General features: G+C 39.6%; 2 protein-coding genes across 3 annotated transcripts in view; one reads left to right on the top strand and one right to left on the bottom strand.

The window, feature by feature from the left end:
• The window catches only part of ntrk1 (neurotrophic tyrosine kinase, receptor, type 1), a 52,668-nt gene extending 45,231 nt beyond the window's left edge, over positions 1–7,437 (top strand). For both annotated transcript variants that reach the window (XM_034697656.1, XM_034697655.1), the window contains one exon: positions 6,050–7,437. In XM_034697656.1, the coding sequence (XP_034553547.1) occupies positions 6,050–6,235 (186 nt within the window). In that variant the 3' untranslated portion in view covers positions 6,236–7,437. The remainder of the gene's footprint in view (positions 1–6,049) is intronic.
• A 3,548-nt stretch (positions 7,438–10,985) lies between these two features.
• The window catches only part of paqr6 (progestin and adipoQ receptor family member VI), a 28,150-nt gene continuing 20,656 nt past the window's right edge, over positions 10,986–18,479 (bottom strand). The window contains exons 6-8 of the mRNA XM_034697658.1: positions 16,994–17,090; positions 16,325–16,469; positions 10,986–14,224 (exon numbers count right to left, since the gene is read on the bottom strand). Coding sequence (XP_034553549.1) covers positions 13,956–14,224; positions 16,325–16,469; positions 16,994–17,090 — 511 coding nt within the window. The 3' untranslated portion in view covers positions 10,986–13,955. The remainder of the gene's footprint in view (positions 14,225–16,324; positions 16,470–16,993; positions 17,091–18,479) is intronic.

Genomic DNA, 18,479 nt, shown 5'->3' with positions numbered 1-18,479 from the left:
AAACTGCACTGCCAAGCAAATAGCATCTCTATGCGCCAGTGTTGTTCGTGTACTTTGAAATGAGCTATTATGCAATCATTTGGAGCAAAATGTGCCTCTTTATATGCAAATAAGCCTCATCTCAAAAAAATGCTGAACTAATTAACCCTGGCACTAACAACCACGTGCAACTAGAGTGACATTTTTACTGTCTGCTGAGAGCTGGTGGTATTTGTACTGGAGTATTTACAATCATTGTCACACTCAAACTCTTCAGTGATCAAGACAACCATCCAACCTCTGGGTGACATAAACATATTGTATCTGTACATTAAGTCTGTTAATATTACTCTGACATTACTATGTTTAAAATAACCATGGGTTAAATCAGTAGGGGGCTGTTTGTGGCTCAATCCCTGCACATGCAAGCTGCACCATTACGCACGATTGAGTGTATTTTTTTCCCATCTGAGCGACCGCTGTTTGCTAGCGTTCGCCGAGAAATAAATGTTTGTCCTTGATGCAGCGTTTAGTGATTTGCAGGATCTCTCAGAGGCGTTTTAACACACTCATTGAGGGCCTGATTCACAAAAGGATTGAGAAGCTTTTGCACTCAGTAAAATTGTGCATGAGGCGGGAAATAAGCTGGTTATAAACAGGGAAAGTTGTGTCACATCTGTCACAAATCGACTCCACAATTAAATGGCTAAGACATTCCCTCTCAATCCAGCTCTTCATACCGTGTATGTGGATGTAATTTAGTGCATTAGGATGACAGCGCACAGCCCAGCATCCTACAGCAGTGTTGGTGATACTTACAGCTCATCCCAGTCACAATAAAACTCAAAACAAGAGCAAATTGCACAGAGCTGCAGAACTTTGTGTGCACTTTTATGCTTCAATATCATTAGAGCAATTTTTTTTTTTAATTAGACCTCGAGACGGAGCAGGTAGCGTTGGCTAACAATGCACAGTTCAGGTGGCAATCTGTTCTATGTGAATTCCCCTCTGAAAGTTTAGTTTTATTTTCCCAGGTTTGCTCTTTAAAGCCTGGTTTATACTTCTGCATCAACCCAACGCATCAGGGGCAGACGCTGACATGAGCACTACATACTTGTGCATCGATGTGTCCGTGTCGTGCAGCAATACTCTTTAGGGCAGTGTGGTCTGTCTGATAGTCAGGTCGCCTGTTTTCTGGCCCAGCTACATTTTCTGCTTACTTTTTCACAGGGATTCAGAATTTTTTATGTTAATTTAGAGCTGATACATGTTGCAGTTTGTCATACAACAATGATTACATGGAAGAATAGAGAGGAGACATCAGAGGAAATTAAGTTTACGGCTGATGTGCAGCGATTCTGGAAGAATCAAAGTCGTCTAGGGGACCAAACACAGGGCTTGTCGTTTCAATGCATAGTTACAATTTGGAGGAGATGCATGTCATACTATGTGCGTAGGCTTCTGTGTCAGAAAAGAGCTACGCAGACTTATAGCGTTGATTTGGCGCAGAAGTATAAACCAGGCTTAACTGCTCTTCTGTAATGTAATCTATGGAGCTCACAGCCTTAGAGAACTTGCTAAAAAATCTAGCAGCATTTTTTCAAATGCTGTTCTGTTTATAATTGTAACTCCTGAATATGAAATGAGTCAACTGAGAGTGATAGAAAGCTATCTTTAGAGGAAGAGTTGAAATTGAGTAAAAAGAAGTACATTATTAAATCCCCTTGTGAGACCCTTTTGATTTGTACTGACTTTAGAGCTGCTTGTGGACATTTTGTCCAGTACACGTGTATGTCTTGTTTTGTTTTTTTCTAAGGTATCATGTCATTTGCATGTATCACCCACCTAGAATCAAAAAAAAAAAAAAAAGCTTTTCTGCAGCATGCTGTACATCACATCATCTGACTACCCTACTCTCTAACAAGATCATAAAAAAGCATCAGTATTCATTTAATTCTGTTTCATAACAAGTTAAAAAACTCCTCACAGGAGCTTTATCGTGCCAAAATTCTAGTTGCAAGACAAATTAACTCTTGAAAAGAAACATAAAAAGAGGACAGACAAAACAATCAAACTGAAGTAGTTATTAGTCTATACTATCATGAGCTTCAGTTTCTCCTCTTAAATGTCTTCATCTATAAGATTTTTGGAAACCTTCAAAAGGTGAAGATCTTTTGTGTTTGTGTACAGAAGCACATCTTAAGGAACAGGAAAACCAAAGAGAAGTTTTATAAAGTTTCTTCAGAGACGTTTCTCTAGTTGAAAGTTGAGTTCAAAGACATTGAATATTCAGAGGAACAAGGACATGAACATTTCTGTAGCGACGTTTCTTTTCAGTCACAACAAGAACCACAGAAGTGAGAAATGTTGTCTCCTTTGAACTGAGGATAGAAGTGTTAGAGACGGAGATATGAAAATCTGGACAGTGAGACTTACATAACTCCAGAAAATGTCATACCTATACAGCTTTACTTGATTTATGGATCAACTGCCAAATATGAAAGATGAACCTTCACCTGAAGCTCTTCATACCCAGCAAACATCTCAGTTAGTAGGGTTAGGCTAAGGGTTGTGATTAGGGTTAGGGTTGTCATTAGGGTTAGGGGTTAGGGTTAGGGTTATGATTAGGGTTAGGGGTTAGGGTAAGGGTTATGATTAGGGTTAGGGTTAGGGTTGTAGTTTGGGTTAAGGTTGTGATTAGGGTTAGTGTTGTGATTAGGGTTAAGAGTAAGGGTTGTGATTAGGGTTAAGGGTTAGGGTTATGATTAGGGTTAGGGTTGTGATTAGGGTTAGGGTTGTGATTAGGGTTAGGGTTGTGATTAGGGTAAAGGGTTAGGGTTGTGATTAGGGTTAAGGGTTAGGGTTATGATTAGGGTTAGGGTTATGATAAGGGTTAGGGTTGTGATTAGGGTTAGGGTTATGATAAGGGTTAGGGTTGTGATTAGGGTTAGGGTTGTGATTAGGGTTAGGGTTGTGATTAGGGTTAGGGTTAGGGTTTGATTAGGGTTAGGGTTAGGGTTTGATTAGGGTTAGGGTTAGGGTTTGATTAGGGTTAGGGTTAGGGTTTGATTAGGGTTAGAGTTAGGGTTAGGGTTTGATTAGGGTTAGGGTTGTGATTAGGGTTAAGGTTATGATTAGGGTTAGGGTTGTGATTAGGGTTAGGGTTAGGGTTGTGATTAGGGTTAGGGTTATGATTAGGGTAAGGGTTAGGGTTGTGATTAGGGTTAGGGTTATGATTAGGTTTAGGGTTAAGGTTTTGATTGGGGTTAGGGTTTAGGGTTAGGTTTAGGGTTGTGATTAGGGTTAGGGTTAGGGTTGTGATTAAGGTTAGGGTTATGATTAGGGTTAGGGTTAAGGTTTTGATTGGGGTAAGGGTTTAGGGTTAGGTTTAGGGTTGTGATTAGGGTTAGGGTTAGGGTTGAGATTAGGGTTAGGGTTGTGATTAGAGTTAGGGTTATGATAAGGGTTAGGGTTGTGATTAGGGTTAGGGTTTGATTAGGGTTTGGGTTAGGGTTTGATTAGGGTTAGGGTTAGGGTTTGATTAGGGTTAGGGTTAGGGTTAGGTTTTGATTAGGGTTAGGGTTAGGGTTGTGATTAGGGTTAAGGTTATGATTAGGGTTAGGGTTGTGATTAGGGTTAGGGTTAGGGTTGTGATTAGGGTTAGGGTTATGATTAGGGTAAGGGTTAGGGTAATGATAAGGGTTAGGGTTGTGATTAGGGTTAGGGTTGTGATTAGGGTTAGGGTTATGATTAGGGTTAGGATTGTGATTAGGGTTAGGGTTGTGATTAGGGTTAGGGTTATGATTAGGGTAAGGGTTAGGGTAATGATAAGGGTTAGGGTTGTGATTAGGGTTAGGGTTGTGATTAGGGTTAGGGTTAGGGTTGTGATTAGGGTTAGGGTTGTGATTAGGGTTAGGGTTAGGGTTGGGGTTAGGATTAGGGTTAGGGTTAGGGTCAGGGTTAGGATTATGATTAGGGTTAGGGTTGTGATTAGGGTTAGGGTTAGGGTTGTGATTGGAGTTAGGGTTAGGGTTAGGGTCAGGGTTAGGATTATGATTAGGGTTAGGGATAGGATTCGGGTTAGGGTTAGGATTATGATTAGGGTTACGGTTAGGGTTAGGGTTTGATTAGGTTTAGGGTTAGGGTTGTGTTTAGGGTTAGGGATAGGATTCGGGTTAGGGTTAGGGTTATGATTAGGGTTACGGTTAGGGTTAGGGTTTGATTAGGGTTAGGGATAGGATTCGGGTTAAGGTTAGGGTTATGATTAGGGTTACGGTTAGGGTTAGGGTTTGATTAGGGTTAGGGTAAGGGTTGTGATTAGGGTTAGGGTTGTGATTAGGGTCAGGGTTGTGATTAGGGTCAGGGTTAGGTTTGTGATTAGGGTCAGGGTTGTGATTAGGGTTAGGGTTATGATTAGGGTTAGGGTTAGGGTTAGGGTTGTGATTAGGGTTAGGGTTAGGGTTGGGGTTAGGATTAGGGTTGTGATTAGGGTAAGGGTTATGATTAGGGTTAGGGTTGGGGTTAGGATTAGGGTTGTGATTAGGGTTAGGGTTAGGGTGAGGGTTATGATTAGTGTTAGGGTTAGGGATATGATTAGGGTTACGGTTAGGGTTAGGGTTTGATTAGGGTTAGGGTAAGGGTTGTGATTAGGGTTAGGGTTGTGATTGGGGTCAGGGTTGTGATTAGGGTCAGGGTTAGGGTTATGATTAGGGTCAGGGTTAGGGTTGTGATTAGGGTCAGGGTTAGGGTTGTGATTAGGGTCAGGGTTAGGGTTATGATTAGGGTTAGGGTTAGGGTTGTGATTAGGGTTAGGGTTAGGGTTGGGGTTAGGATTAGGGTTGTGATTAGGGTTAGGGTTATGATTAGGGTTAGGGTTAGGGTTAGGGTGAGGGTTATGATTAGTGTTAGGGTTAGGGATATGATTAGGGTTACGCTTAGGGTTAGGGTTTGATTAGGGTCAGGGTTAGGGTTGTGATTTGGGTTAGGGTTAGGGTTGTGATTAGGGTTCGGGTTAGGGTTGTGATTAGGGTTAGGGTTGTGATTAGGGTTAGGGTTAGGGTTGGGGTTAGGATTAGGGTTGTGATTAGGGTTAGGGTTAGGGTTGTGATTGGAGTTAGGGTTAGGGTTAGGGTCAGGGTTTGATTAGGTTTAGGGTTAGGGTTGTGATTAGGGTTAGGGATAGGATTCGGGTTAGGGTTAGGGTTATGATTAGGGTTAGGGTTAGGGTTGTGATTGGAGTTAGGGTTAGGTTTAGGGTTAGGGTTTGATTAGGGTCAGAGTTAGGGTTAGGGTTATGATTAGGTTTAGGGCGAGGGTTGTGATTAGGGTTAGGCTTAGGGTTAGGGTTTGGGTTAGGGTTATGTTTAGGGTTAGGGTTAGGGTTAGGGTTGTGATTAGGGTTAGGGTTAGGGTTGTGATTAGGGTTAGGGTTGTGATTAGGGTTAGGGTTAGGGTTGTGATTAGGGTTAGGGTTAGGGTTAGGGTTATGATTAGGCTTAGGGTTAGGGTTGTGATTAGGGTTAGGGTTGTGATTAGGGTTAGGGTTATGATTAGGATTCGGGTTAGGGTTAGGGTTAGGATTGTGATTAGTGTTAGGGTTAGGGTTATGATTAGGATTAGGGTTAGGGGGCTGTGGCTGAGTGACAGGTCTCCATGAGCGCTTTTTTTCTCCGTTTCTGGACTGATTATGACCCTGATGTGCCCCGGCTGACACCTGACCGCGTTCACACGCTTATTTTTCTCAATAAGAACTAGTAGACAGAAAACTTGACACTGTGAGTCTAAAATATGTTTCTGTTCAATTCTCTTTTTGTAGTAATCCACATGTTGAAGTCTGAGACTTCACTATCATGACTGTGTGTCAGCGGAGAATATGAGCCTGTTCCACATGTTGATATTCAGCGTGTTTAATGTTTTCAACACCTCAATACAATCCGTAGTTATTCAATACAGTCAATTACATACATTGTGTCATGAAGGAAAATTGATGTCTCCTGTTTTTCTTGGAAACATTGAAGACAGATGCCCAATAAAACCTGTTCATACATTATTCAAATTCTCATCCCGACAGGCCATTGAATGCATCACGCAGGGTCGGGAACTGGAGAGGCCTCGTACCTGTCCTAAGGAGGTGTACATGCTGATGCAGGGCTGCTGGCAGAGAGAGCCTCAGCAGAGGATGGTCATCAAGGACATTCACAGCCGCCTGCTCGCTCTGGTCAAGAACCCGCCGGTTTACCTGGACATCCTGGGCTGAACGAGGCTGAGAGCAGACCAGGGAGCAGAGTCCAGAGGGTGGGGAGGTTGAGGTTTTGATTTACGATGTTAAACACTCTCTTTAGCCATTTCTCTAATCACAGCTTATTAATTCAACCGTGTTCTTCTTGATTGAAGTGAAGTACATCCTATTTGCTGCTGTTCCAACATTAATGCTTAAGTTTAGCCTCATCCAGTCTCGCCCCTGACCCTGCTTACCGCCCCGTCACTCTCTGGAAACCTGTCAAATGTTTACCAAAGTGTTCAATGTTTATCTGAAGAGAGATTAGCCAGGAGGAGGGACATGCATGGATAGAAAGTGTAACTGTTAATCAGCTGGGAGCACGGTGGACTCTCAGGTCCCTGCAAACTTTAATGAGCTAAGCTCTGGTAGATTTTACAGCTGAAATGTGATTTAAAAATGAAACAGATGACTATTATAGAGGGCACTTCATATCATGAGACAAAAATGAAAAGCCATTTTTCAGATTTGGGTACAGCAGACAGTCATTTGTACAGTATCGTCACTGATTTTGGATAAGTTTTGATATGGGAGGTTCTTTAAGGCTTTTACTGAATGTATATAGGATATCAAAGTTGTACAATCGAACCCTTGAATAGCTTGTTTGTCTGATATGTGTATCATATGAGTATTTTTCAAAAAAAAAGAACCAAATGTCATATATCAGCAGTGAAAGTGAGTGTTTACATTCAACGCCGGCTGTTTTTGCTGTCGAATATCAAAAAAGAAAAGAAAAAGACTTCCAAAGACCAAATGTTTGACCTGTGGCCTGCCTGCGACACTCAGGAGCGGCGTTTTCTACACATTAGTGATGTTTAACATGCTGCGTTCACAATCAAAAGCACTGCATTGAAATTCAGTATGGGGGCAAGATGGAGAGGAGGTGCCTGTGTGAGGAGGGTTTAAATGTAACAGATGGGTTAAAGCAAGTGAAAGTCCAGGAGGAGGAGAACAGATGGAGCTGAAACAGAGACTGGAGGAGAGGCCACCACCATGGAGGGGAACAAAAACACCCATAATGGAGAGTTCTGAGTGTTTGAAAACCATCCTGATGCCTATAGATGTAAATATGAAATGTACATACTCTGTATTAATGTCTAAAAATATATATCTTCATGTATTGTTACTCCAGCACTTTGTATATTGTCTGCCCTTAAGAAATAAACAGTCTTGATTTAAAAAAAAAAAAAGGCAGGAACATCCCTCTGCATCAGTCAATCCATCATTATGGTGCGCTTCAGAACGAACAATGATTCGACTCGCCGTCTGTACTTAAAGTTAGACATCTTAACAAGGCTATTCAAGAGCCTTCTATTATTTTGACGAACTAATCAGCAACCTGCGACGTCTCCACGGGATGCTCAGGAGACGGTTATTGAAAAGGAATAATCACGTTTCATATTGCCTTACCGCCGGCCCCCTCCAGCAAACAAACACCCTCCAAAACCAGATTTCTCTCTCTCTCTTTCCCTCTCTTTCCCTCTCTACCTCCACCCTCCCTGTATGCAGAGCATCTCCAGGGAGTGGTAATGGATTGTGAGTAATGCTATCATCCCTTTCTCTGTCTCTCCACCTCCTCTGGTGTACCGGGGGGAGGGATGAAAACACTTGGAGGACTCGTGTCTGCCTCATTGTTTCTTCTAGTGTCTACAAGCAGATTCGGGGCCAGATAGGATTAGTACACTCAGTAGTATTTGTCCCTGCTATCCTTCAGGGCTCCATTTGTGGTTTCAGAATGAGCTTCTTTTTTTTTTTTAATAATAAGCACTCAAGTCTCCAGCCTGGTTAGATATTGAATATGAATATAATAAGAGCTGGGAATGAGGCCGTTTTTAAAATGGAACTCCTATTAGAGCTCAGCAGTGGGAAACTTTCCTTTTTAATCCTCCACCCTATGGTGTAATGCATGCATGCAGGGTATTGATTTTCTCATGGTAATTATTTCTTCTTATGGCAATGGCAGTGTGGATTCATTTCTGTACCTACAGCTAAGAATAAACCACTCTGTGTTTTTTTACTATCTATCCTGTATGACGTGAAAGAGAATCAGCAGGAGGAGAAATCCTGCACAGAATTATGAAACATTCAAAACAAACAAATCCATCCAAACAGAGAAAGAAAGAGAATGTGACAACTCAAGTTCAAGGAGTCCACCCACAAATCTGTGTGTACTAGTTTTATTTTGAAATAACTCTAAAGTGAGATGTGTGTGCGGCTTGTAGCTTCAGAGAGCTTCGTAAAGCTTCATCTGCTGACTGTATGTAAAGAAAATCCATAATGTGCAATATATTACCCCTTAATATCTCTGGATGCAGGTAGCCTTGTAGATATAATTTTATATAAACTTGCTTTCAGTATGAAATTAATGAAATCAATTATTTCTGCTGCAGTATTCTTTATTTCTATGTTTTCAATGACTATGATGACCCTGGTATCGAGGCTGCCTGAAACTAAAGCAGTTTCAAAGAGAACAAACCCAAATACACCATCAGACATCCAATCAGGGAGAATGGTTTTGGTAGGTTCAAGGCTGAATATGGGACAATACGTCCTGTTAAACTGAGATTTTACATCTTTTACTTCTCAACAGTTGGGTTCCTTGCAGATAAATCTTTGGAGATTCAGATTGTTGCAAAACAGAAGCTTGCAGCTCAGATTACTGCAAATACAAGCTGATCAGCAGAGAGGAGCGAGGAGGTGTAGACTGTGCAGCTCTGCCCTCTGCTGGTCACTCACACACACTGCTCACTCCCAGACTGATTTAAAATGCAGATCTTTATTCAGCAGGGGCTCCCAAACTTTTCAGCCTGTGAGCCACAAAATAAAAGTGCCAGAGATTCACGACGGCCACTGGCTCTTAAGGCGGTTAAACATTGCTCACAGCTGCAGACATGCACTATAAGCCAATCCAAAGATGAACATTATAGAGCAACACAAAATAAAACAGCCAAACAACCGTAATATTATTTTATAGTAATTTAAGAACAGGTAGAAGCTGAATACAATTAAACTTCATGTTATGACTGTACAAGGGATTTAACTATTTAATGAGTCCACACAAAGGTGAGTCTGTGTGTTTCATGCTGGCTTAAGGCTTTGGATACTCCATATAGCAGGTCGGCATAAAATTGGCCAACCTGTGTTTCTATGCCGCTATGTTTCTGTGCTGCTGTGCATTAACCTGCTGTCACTGAAACTTTCATTACTCTGTGGTGATCACTTCAGAGGTCACGTGACAATGGAGGAAAATTGAAAACTGATGAAATGTTTTTTAAAATTTTCATAATTGTATTCAAAATGTGTCTACGTTTGAATAATAGCTGATCAAATGTGCAATTTTAGAACAAAAAAGAAGTACTACGGGCGACCTGGATCAATTTCTCATAACCCCGACTTTGGTTGAAAGCTGAAAAAGAAATTGCAGATCCTTAGCACACTGTGTAACAGTGGAACCCAGTTTCTCCAAAGCTCTATTATATATTTGATTATTTGATTGTTTGTATGTTTTTTTTTTCCATTATTTTGTTTATTTATTTGTAAAAAAGGGCTCTTTATATTTGTATCATGCACTGTTTTAAAGGTAGAAATGTTGATAAGTTGCGTATTTAAGTGTAAAAGCATGCATCATGGAGAGCAGATGTAGATCTGCAACAATTATCATAATAATGATAATTACAATTTCATCTTTGTGACACCTTTTTAAAATGAAGTTTACTAAAGACCCTCATAAAATAAGAAAAATGGCTAAAAAAACAAAACAGAAAGCAGCTATCAGTTATATGTGAGATAGACAGGAGCAACTAAACTCACATTAACATTCAGGGACAAAAACAGGTGTTTGTTAATATATCATATAAGATCAGGAGAACGGATACACTTCATTATTTACATAAAAACCTGTTGTTTGCAAAGGTGTGTTTTTAGAAGAAATGTAAAAGGTGAATCTGATTGATCGAGCTTTCAGGGCTGAACAATATATCGGAGTTGTGCTGATATGCTGATATTTTGAAACTCATTTTGTATGATACGGATACATATACATACATATACACCTTTTATTCATTGTACATAATATCAAGCCTCTCCTGTTCGAGGATGTACCTGTCGCTCTGATTGTGACAGTCTCAGAAATAAACAAAGAACACTATCATTTCATTCTACTACAGATAATCAATTAAATTTTTTAAAATATTGACATTCAATAATAAAACCAAAGAAATTATTTCTTTGGATTACATCTAAATGATATGCTAAATGTATTTTGTAGTGTCGGATGCCTTTTTGAGAGTTATAAAAAGCACTGTTAACAACCTGAATAGGAAATATAAAACAGCTGAAATTAGGCCAAATATGATCTTCAGAAAGTGACGATGGTCTTCAGAAAGTGACGATGATCTTCAGATGGATGTAAGATGGAAAAGCATCAAACATCAAATGACTCCATGGACACTTGGTACACTTATAAAAGGCTTAATTTATTACACAAATCTAGTACAACAACATAGCAAATTACAAATTATACACAGCAAATAACAAATAAGTATTTATACATTGAAATAGTAGTTTGTCGTTGAAACAAATGGAGCATTATATCAAAAGAAAGGTTGTATAAAACATGTTTAAAAAAAAGGCACCAGTAATTCTTACAAACCCTGTTTCAAACACTTCTGACAGAAAACTGTTGTATCAAATGTCTTTTCTCTCTTTTCACCTTTTCAAACATCCTTTGAACATTTATTTATTTTTTTTTTTAAAAGGAAGAAATCACAAAAAAGTGCCCGGCCATTTGTTTTTTTTTCCTGAAAGCACAAAATGCAGAATCTGCATCAGAAAATCCACTGAGGAGAAATCCACAAGGGTTACACGCCTTGTGAGTAACAGTGCTCTGGTCTGGTAATTTTTTTTTGCAGCTTGAAAAAGATCAGTCATTCAAAATTTACCTAAAAATGCAGCTAAGAGAGAAAATACCACTATCAATGTGTTTTTATGTGTACGCCTCAGAGACCCTGTCGAACTATGGAAAACCTTACCGACGCTGAACGAGCGAGATGACCCACAAAACAGCAGACGAGAAATAAATGAGTTACAAACTATTTTGAGCTGATGGAAAAGATCCACACTGGAGTCCAGTGAGGACGCAATTCCAAGAAGCGACAGGGTCAGACTGAGGACTGCTGCACGACGATGACTGCAGAGAAAATAAAGAATCGATTGACACTGAAACAGAAACAGGGTCAGGTGAGAAACCACGATGTGGGTAAATACTGTTCTGTTTAGTCTGCGACAGAAACAACAATGTGACTCCTCTACACTGAACACTAACCTTCAGAACATCTTAAACAACTCTGCTCTAATATAAATCTGTGTGTGTATGTGTGTGTGTGTGTGTGTGTGTTCTTTGTGATTCTACACCTTCTCTCTGCGTCTGACTTTTCTACCTCCAACCTGGAGCTGTAACACCTCGTCCCCTTTATATCACATACAGTTTCCTTCTTATAATCCACAACCTTACGCTACAAGACGTTTGTTTATGAGTGTGTGTTAGCCACATGGGTTGTGTTTACAGATTACAGGTGTCACAGGTGGAGTTAAGTGATAGTTTGTGTCACACGTGGGATTAAAAGTGTTTATACAGTTTGAGCCTTCCATGTTTGTCAAGTAAAAGGAGTTGATTTGTACCTACAGAACGTTAGAGCTACAAGTGAGATGTTAAATCCCTGTCTCCACTTATCATGGATTACACAGTGCTTAGCCCACCCCGTCTGAAAAAAGTGCTAGTTATGGCTGCTTTGACAACATTATTGTATTATTACTCAATTTATGAATCTTTTTTGAGTGTCTTTTGTTCATTATCATGCCTTTGACATTCATGTTCTTAAACAAGATAAATATCTGAGAAACTGAACATGACTTTCAGAGCTTTTTAGTATTTTATGATCAGTTATTTATCATTATCTCAGTTATTTAAGAATTGTGTCTACATGTGAAGCAAAAGTGAGATTAAAACGCTTATCACAATTTCCCAGAGTTTTTGTCACATAGCACATTCAACCTAAACCTACTGATATGTGATGAAGATATGACGTATAGAAACAAGTGCATATTAAAGAGATTTCAACAAACACGTGACATTTTTACTGTAATGTGTTTTAAAACATGACAAAGTAGTTCTGTCACTTGACGAATTATTACAAGAATGAGATTTTAGTCCTTATAGGTGCAGGTATTTCAAGAGGACACTTGTTGCGTTGTGTAGAAAAAATATGGGAATATTTTTATGTTATTTGTTCGCCTGTTTCAAGATAAAAAAGTGAACAAATTAATGTGCTTTAGAGGGTAAATCAGGTCAAGAGAGACGTTATTATTCTATTCTATCAGAAACAGAAAAACACTCGTCTTAATTCTTGTTCACACATCTAAAACGACCAATAAATATCACAAATTCTATAAACTTACAAGACAGTTCTTAATATTTTAGTGGTAAATGTATAAAACAGTATGAGTCAGTTACAGAAACACCTGTTCCTGGTTTGTTGTACTGTCCTGGCTCCAAAATACTGCAACAGCACAAGACTCCAATGTTAATACGACTCCAGATTATAATTCCTACACTTTCTTCTCCTTGTTTCTTAATTCTTCTGTCACAAACCTCCAGAGTTTAGAATTTAAAATGACTGGGAATATGCAAACGCGTATAGAGTTGGTGTTTTTTTTTTCTAAGGGAGGGGATTATAAGCGCTATAGAATATAAAAAAAAAATGTTCAGAATAGACTTTATAATAAGTGATGGAAGAACAAGAGAAAAACGGAGCCATTTGCTCAGAACATAAAAATTGCTCAAGACCTTCAGGGGGCATGAGGCCACTATAGCGTTGCTGTGGAAACGCACTGTTATAAAAATGGTACCTGTCTTCTAATCACCTCCGCTGTGCTGTAACATTTTTCCTTTTTTCCCCCTCCTGTTGAGGGCAGATTGTGGGGCTCATAATAAGACAGGCAATCAGAAAAGAAACAGGAAGCGCACTGGCCTGCAAATCAATCCCAGCGTGTGCAGAGTGCAGTACATAAGAGCTGCAACATAATCTGCATTACATTATGTAGAGCTGGATGAGTGGAGCTCTGCAAACACACACACACAGCACCATTGTGACCAGGTAGTCCAGTTATAAAGAACATTTTCAAAGACAACGTGAAGGAGGTTATGGCCGAGTCATTAACTCAAAGAAGCGTCATTAACTCAAAGTGAATCCCTGCAGACTGCGAGCTAAGACGTTTCCAGTTTGAGATCTAAACCTGTATTTGTAGTGGTCTTCTGTAAACATAGTGAATGAGGTGTGGCTCTAAAAACAGGCACTTTCTGGAATATGTGTGTTACAACAGCAGGCGTCCTTCAACCCAGAGCTTTAAATGCACATTGAGGAAACCCAGAAATAAATATTTGTACACCGTAGACATGTTTCAGAGTCCCACATGTGAGCTCAATGTAACACTTGGGTCCTCAGCCTCTGTGTAACACATGAGGAAATACTTCAGGCGTGTAGCGCTGTCAGAAACAAGCTTTAGCACTGCACATTGTTTCAATATCTTTATCTCTGTGTCATAAAACTGTAAGTGTTAAACAAGAACTACTGTGAGCTGTTAAGTCATCCCAAACTTTGGAAGGTGAAGCAGCCATGTTGGAGGGAAAAAAACCACGCTCTCACTGCTCCTTTCGCTCACATGTGGATGTGTGCGTCTGGGCGGGGCTGGAGTGGCAGGGTTTCCACAGCAGCGGAGCGCTGAAGATGCCGATGATGCCCAGGTTCAAGATGACGCTGACCATGAGCACGCCGATGGTCCCCAGGAAGGACGGCGTGGCTCCGTGGGCGAGGAGCCACGCCCTCCGCGACGTCATGTCTGAGATCACGCCCTCCATCTGGAAGTGGGTTCCCACCACAGCGCTGACGTGGAAGAGCTGGTGGCTGTGGCCTGTAGGGAGAGATTCAGAGGGTGATTGGTAAAAATGTGTTAAATGAATAAGAGACATCTTTCAAAGACAGACTCATGCACCGTGCCCTTTGACCTTCTGGCCATGGCTGCTGCTCATTTTTTTAAATTAAATTATATTCAAGACTATTAAAAACTAAAGTGAGAGGAATGACTCATTTTTGTACAGCAGAACAAACAGTTTTTGACACAGGTGTGGCATATTCAATAAATATAAGTTTAAAAGCTTTTTTGCATATCTTGCAAGTGGCCCTGGGTTTGCCCCTGCCAGCTATTCCTTAACTGTTATTTTTAACTCAAAGCCAAACTTTCTTGAACTTCCACGTTCTTGTTTTCCTCTCCTTCTCGCCTCTGTTATTGGTTATTGGTCCTGTCCAAAATGTGAGACCTCTCACGAGTAACGTTTTCAACTTTTATGACGTTACATTTTCAAACTCTAATTGATGACTTTTTAAGACTTTTAAAGGATAGCTAGTTTTGGTGGGACACTGACACTGAGTGAGACTCTGCACTGGAAAAAAATGCCCCTCCAAAAACAAGAAAAAAAACCTTTTACCTTGAAATAAGCAAAAAATCTGCCAATAGAACAAGTGAAAAGTTGCTTGGTAAGATTTCTTAAAATAAGACGGAATATTTAGTAAACTGTGATCTTAAAATTAGCAGGGAAAACTTATTTTAAGCAACCAGTATTTTAAAGCTTAGTGTCTCAGAATGAGCCAGGAATGCTAAGAATTAGTATTTTTTCACTCAAAAAAAGATTTTTGCACGAATACATTTCATGTCAACTTCTTCATTTCAGATATATTCACCTTCATTTGAGTTGTAATATAGCAGCACTTCTCTATGTTTAAGACCATCTTGTACTTGAAATAAGATTACAAAGTTTAATTTGAGCATTTTGAGATATAATGTCTTCTCATAGTGAGCTGGATACACTAATATTTAGTCATGTTGTTTTTTAGGATAAGCCAGCTATGCTCAAAAGTAGGTGTTTCATTGTGTGCATGTAGTTTGAGGATGTATTTTTTTATCTGATTTAGAAGAAACAGAGCCTGAAAACTGTAACCCACCCTTAAAAACAACAATCTTTCTTTCTTTCTTTCTTTCTTTCTTTCTTTCTTTCTTTTATCAATGGAGCTGTTTTCTGATAGATTCTCCAATAAAATGCATTTACTTAAATCAGTTAAAGGGTTTGTCTTAAATCAAGTCTGTCCATCTTCTACAAATAAGATCTCAGCTGAAAAAATTACAACTCAAAACAAGATCATTTCAAGATTGTTTGACTTAACAAGATATTTAAGATGCATTGTCTTAAAACAGGTCCCTCTATCTTGCTCAAATGTTACTTGTTAAGTAAATGTATCTTAAATCAAGAGGGATAAGACATTTTGACTAAAAATGAGACAATTTCACTTGGTAAGATTTTGAGTTTTTGCAGTGTGACTATTTAAGAGCTCTCTGTTCCAGAACAAACACAGCAGCTCTTTTCCTTCTGTGCTGAGAAGCATGTGAACCCCAGGTTTCAGATATCTTCAGATAATAAACTGAACCTGTTTGAAAGCTCTCCATGTAAACAACTCTCCATCCAGCAACAGAACCCGGCAGAGAAGTTTGTGTTGTTTCACAAAGTATCATATCAAAGCCTGTTTGATACACGGCCATTATTTAGTCTCAATTGTTCTGCAGTCAGTAGGAAAACATGAGAACAGCCAAGACTATAAAGACAACAAATATTAAAGCCACAGCCCCATGTGGAGAGAGAAACCCTGGCTCTGTGCAGTCAAATGTTAGCAGCACTTAACACTTAGTGTGTCAATTGGACACTTTAGATCAATCATATCCACGAGCTGCCTGGTGACAATACCATCTAAAACTCTGCAGGAGCAATGAGGGGATATGAGAGCACCTCACACACCTTCTTCTTACATTTACTTTGTTTTGTCTCATCTGTAAAGGTTGTGTGATGCATTCACTGTCAGCGCGTCTTTATTTCACTAACATCTTCAAAGTATGAGTCAGAAAAGGCTGTGCAAAGCCAAACAAGTAAGTCCTAACTCTTTTCATCATCAATGAAGGACATACCGATGTAGTCGAAGCGCCCTGGGGCCAACCTCTCCGGGAGGTGGGCTGTAAAGAGGAAGCAGGTGAGGAAGGCGAAGAGGAGGTGGTAACAGTGATTGGACAAGGCATCGCTGGAGCTGCAGCTTCCCCCGCAGCAGAGGAGGATCTACATACAGAGAAAGAGTCGGATGTTAAATCTTACAAAGCAGAAAACAGGAGGAACCCACAGCTTTATCTCAGGTTAATTAAAAAAGCACTGACATTAAATATCAAGAGACAGCAGTTATATAAGGACCGGGGCTTATTCATCATCAGCACTGATGGCAACAGCATTGTTAGCAGCATTTCTGACCCAGTTAGTGACAAATAAACCCTCCAACAAATGGTTTTTGTATCGCACAAACTAATCATCACACTGATTAGGGGGAATTAATTGATGGCAGTGATACACTTGTATTAGATTAAGAAGGGAAATCAGTTTCTGGGTTAGTGAGCCAGAGTCTTGCTCAAAGAATTAAAGCCCTGACGTTAATCAGCTCCGAGCTCTTACATAACAACACACATGTACAGAAAAACAAGTTATTTATCCTTAAAAGCACTGTCGTTCAAAGTTCACATGTAGTCAGAGGGGAGAGTTTTTAATGTGTGGATAAAAGAAGACAGATGAAAACGTCTGATATTAACACTCACCCTGTAAAACAGAGGAACAGTGTCAAATATAAATGGGACGATAAACGCTCCCGTCCTCAGAGCTTTACTTCTCTGAGGAAACTGCAGCTCCAGAAACCTGAGAGGAAGAAAAGAGAGAGAGAGAGAGAGAGTGATGGTCAGCTGTATGTTTCTTTGTAACATATTTTTAAATTTAATTTCAAATCAATCATATTCATATTCTAAAAAGGATACATAAATACATTGAAAATAAAATGATAAATATGTAACACCTGTTCACAGACCAAAAATCTTAGCAAGGATCAGGGATGATCTGAAGTCTTCCAAGATGAGCAAAATATATTAAACACTGCTAAACATGGGATCATGGAGTCTTCAGGTTTAAACCATAGACTGTATAAATAATGGACGTAGTATCCGTGACGTCATCCATCTGTTTCTTAAGCGCTGTTTTGAAGCCGGGCTTTGAGCCTCCTCGCCAACAGCTACAGTGTTCCCGCCTGTCAATCAAGTCAGCTGTGCCTCTCATAATGGAAAACTTGTAATCTTAATATCTTCGAAATTGCAGCATTAGAAAAAAATTCACCCCTGTGCAGTGTGAGCCGATCAGAAGAGCTATCCAGACTACACTCGTTTTTTGTACCGGGCTGTAAACATGTTTATTTCTGCTGTAAAGATAGTCTTTTTTGAATTGGTGAGTATGTGGTTTCTGGTACTTCCACAGCCAGCCTCAAGCGGACACTCGATGAACTGCAGTTTTTAACACTTCCGCATTGACTTCAATATTGGTTTAACAATGTCAAATAGGTTTGCAGAGTGTGCCTAAAGGTAGCAGAGCTAGAATCACCATCCTTTGGTCTTGTTAACCTGAATACCTGCATACAACTTCACCTCTATTTTCTGGATGAAAACACTGCCTAACTGTGCTGCACTGAGAGATGCCTTCTGTCATCTGTGCTTGTTTACATTCACTGAACTGGAGCTACAGTGCTAGCTAGTGGTGGGTGGCTGTGCTACAGCTTAGACACAACATGTGAGAAGCACTTCAGGCCTAAATTAATAATATCCATAATGTGTAATACAAAATGAAGCCTTACATTCATCTTATATTATAGTTTACCTCATACTGTAGCTCATATTTCAGTTCACATTATCCTGTTGTAAACTTGCTGCTCTTTATTATATCACAACACATCACTTTATCCTATAACTCCTACTATAAGTCGTCACTTACAGCATAACACGGCCTTGACTGTCCTGTTCACTTCTGTTGTACTCCTTTGTAAACAAGCTGTACCTTATTTGATTTATTTACATCTCCTCTCATTTTTTATTGTTTATACAATAAAGCCTTGACTTGTTTTATTCTATATGAATTGAGCATTCACTGCAGTAACCATTTCTTTTCAGTCAATCCTCCATCCCTGTCTCTTATAATCATATTCTTGTTCTTCTAAAATGATTTGTTTATGTGTAAACTGAATGAATATAACAATCTTGGTTAGGC

The sequence above is a fragment of the Notolabrus celidotus genome, chromosome 12 (genome assembly GCF_009762535.1).
Source record: "Notolabrus celidotus isolate fNotCel1 chromosome 12, fNotCel1.pri, whole genome shotgun sequence".
Taxonomy (NCBI): Eukaryota; Metazoa; Chordata; class Actinopteri; order Labriformes; family Labridae; genus Notolabrus; species Notolabrus celidotus.
The sequence above is the reverse complement of the archived record's forward strand: the minus strand, read 5'-3'. Positions and strand labels throughout refer to the sequence as shown.